This window comes from Cheilinus undulatus, linkage group 16 (genome assembly GCF_018320785.1).
Source record: "Cheilinus undulatus linkage group 16, ASM1832078v1, whole genome shotgun sequence".
Classification (NCBI taxonomy): Eukaryota; Metazoa; Chordata; class Actinopteri; order Labriformes; family Labridae; genus Cheilinus; species Cheilinus undulatus.
The window spans coordinates 197,501-200,000 of NC_054880.1; the positions used below are offsets into that span (position 1 = coordinate 197,501).

Genomic DNA, 2,500 nt, shown 5'->3' on the forward strand with positions numbered 1-2,500 from the left:
ATTTGCTTTAATGTCTTGTTTCTTGTTTATTTATTGTTATTTATTGCTGTTGTTAATATTTGTTTCCCTCTTTTAAATCTCTGATCTCTGAGTGTGCTGTGAGCTCTTTCCTCCTGGACTCTTCTCTGTTTGCTGAGTTTGCTTTGCTCCTTTGTTTACCTTCATGTTGCTGGGTGTTTATTGACTTTTTATTTACTATTGTTGATGTTTGTTCATGTTGTGCTGTGAATCAGATGTCCTCGGCTCTGTTTGATGTTGATCCATTGTTGATCAATAAAAGGAAGGTAATGTTAGAAGTGACATACAACACTAACTGAACCAATGCACCAAAACTGAAGTCCTGGAGGACAGGATCTTTGTTCCTCACTGATGTTATCGGCCATCTGAGCTCACTCACAGACGTCTCAGCTTTTTTGATGGTTCTGTCTCTGGTTCATCTTCTCTTTGGCCCCTCATCACCACGATGACGGATGGGCCCCAAACACCAGTGTTTGGTGTTTAGGCTGTTTAAACGACAACGGTGTCTGTGCACAGTTCCTCTGAGAACCTTTCACACGTTCTCATCATGGTTCATCTGCAGTTAGAGAACGCTCCAGCATAGACCAGCTAACAGTAGAGAGAGGACATCTGACCTTTGACCTTTGACCTGGATGGTAGTTTGATTCTTTTTTTCTCCAACAGAACAAATCCACGGGGAGGATCGACACAAACCAGTCCATCAGGAACGCCCATCTGCAGTCGCCGCGGACGCCAGCTACCCATTGTCCCGCCTCACGGACCTCCAGACAGAAGTAAGTTTAATGTTTACCTGACAAGTAACGCCTCAGCCAGCCAATCAGCTGCTGGGATTCTGATCAGGGTTTAGAGCAGGAAGACTCTGATCAGGATAGAATCTTGGAATGTTGGCACAGAAGGGATCAGCAGGGGGCGCCGTCTGCTGACAGAGGGGTCAGCAGGGGGCGCCGTCTGCTGACAGAGGGATCAGCAGGGGGCGCCGTCTGCTGACAGAGGGGTCAGCAGGGGGCGCCGTCTGCTGACAGAGGGGTCACAGGGGGCGCCGTCTGCTGACAGAGGGGTCAGCAGGGGGCGCCGTCTGCTGACAGAGGGATCAGCAGGGGGCGCCGTCTGCTGACAGAGGGGTCAGCAGGGGGCGCCGTCTGCTGACAGAGGGATCAGCAGGGGGCGCCGTCTGCTGACAGAGGGATCAGCAGGGGGCGCCGTCTGCTGACAGAGGGGTCACAGGGGGCGCCGTCTGCTGACAGAGGGGTCAGCAGGGGGCGCCGTCTGCTGACAGAGGGGTCACAGGGGGCGCCGTCTGCTGACAGAGGGGTCAGCAGGGGGCGCCGTCTGCTGACAGAGGGGTCACAGGGGGCGCCGTCTGCTGACAGAGGGGTCACAGGGGGCGCCGTCTGCTGACAGAGGGGTCACAGGGGGCGCCGTCTGCTGACAGAGGGGTCAGCAGGGGCCTTGTCCGCTGTCAGAGGGGTCACAGGGGGCACCGTCTACAGGTTTCAGCATCCTGGGCACATTTCAGCAGAAATTGGCCAATCTTGTAATAAACTGAAATTTTCTTGTGGGTTCCACCCACTTTTATGACATCGTAAGATGTCTATATTTCATGAGCTGCCATTGCCACACCCTTTGAGTTTGGTGTAACATTTTGCTAACTTTTAATCCTCCACGGCTCAGCTTATATTACACCAAAGATGGAGGTGATTGGATCAACACAGTGTGCTACAGAGGTGTTTTTTTTAAATATTGGAGGGGGGCGCCACTAAGTCATTTAGCCACACCCATCAAAGAATTTCATATCATTCATCTAGTCACTCAGGGCATTTTTTCTACCAAGTTTGATGTCTTTAGAAGTACGTTAAGCCCACAAAAAAACCTCTTTCCTGTTTTCTGCCAAACAAAATGTGGCCATGGTGTCAGCGATGGACGTACACTTTTCATACTCTACAGAAATGAAGGTACACATCTTAGGATGTGTGAGTGAATTTGAGTGAGATTTGATTAACCAGAGTAAAATGGGCAATGATTTACCAGAAACAATATTCTTTCTCTTACCACAAGGTGGCGCTGTATATTTAATGAAAATAAAAAAGGCAGTTGTGTTCAGGGGTGTGCTGTCATCACGCACATGAAATCTTGTTCAGGCATGATGAAATTCAGCTGAGTTATGGTTGGTCGAAATTTAAGGCAAAAAAAAAATATTGACTTTGAAGTTTGCCACGCCCCCTTACCAAAACTCAGATTTTTGTACAGTGTTGCACCAACATCTTCATGCTTTCCTGACACTGATTTTGAGGTGAATACCTTAAGTCGTTTAACAACAGTGGTTTCTAATGTAAAACATGGTATTTACCGTCACCACCACAAGGAGGCGCTATTATCTGTACAAAGTTTAGCCATGTGAATGTGAACAAGGCTGGCCCCTCGTTACACACAGGAAGTCTGAGTCAGATTGGACCATGCACGGCTGAGTTACTAACAACTTCCC

The 2,500-nt window shown here is 48.9% G+C and overlaps 1 protein-coding gene across 5 annotated transcripts in view; it reads left to right on the forward strand.

The window, feature by feature from the left end:
• Positions 1-2,500, forward strand: part of rims2b (regulating synaptic membrane exocytosis 2b) — a 137,457-nt gene that overhangs the window by 100,360 nt on the left and 34,597 nt on the right. For all 5 annotated transcript variants that reach the window (XM_041808726.1, XM_041808728.1, XM_041808729.1 and 2 more), the window contains one exon: positions 682-791. In XM_041808726.1, coding sequence (XP_041664660.1) covers positions 682-791 — 110 coding nt within the window. The remainder of the gene's footprint in view (positions 1-681; positions 792-2,500) is intronic.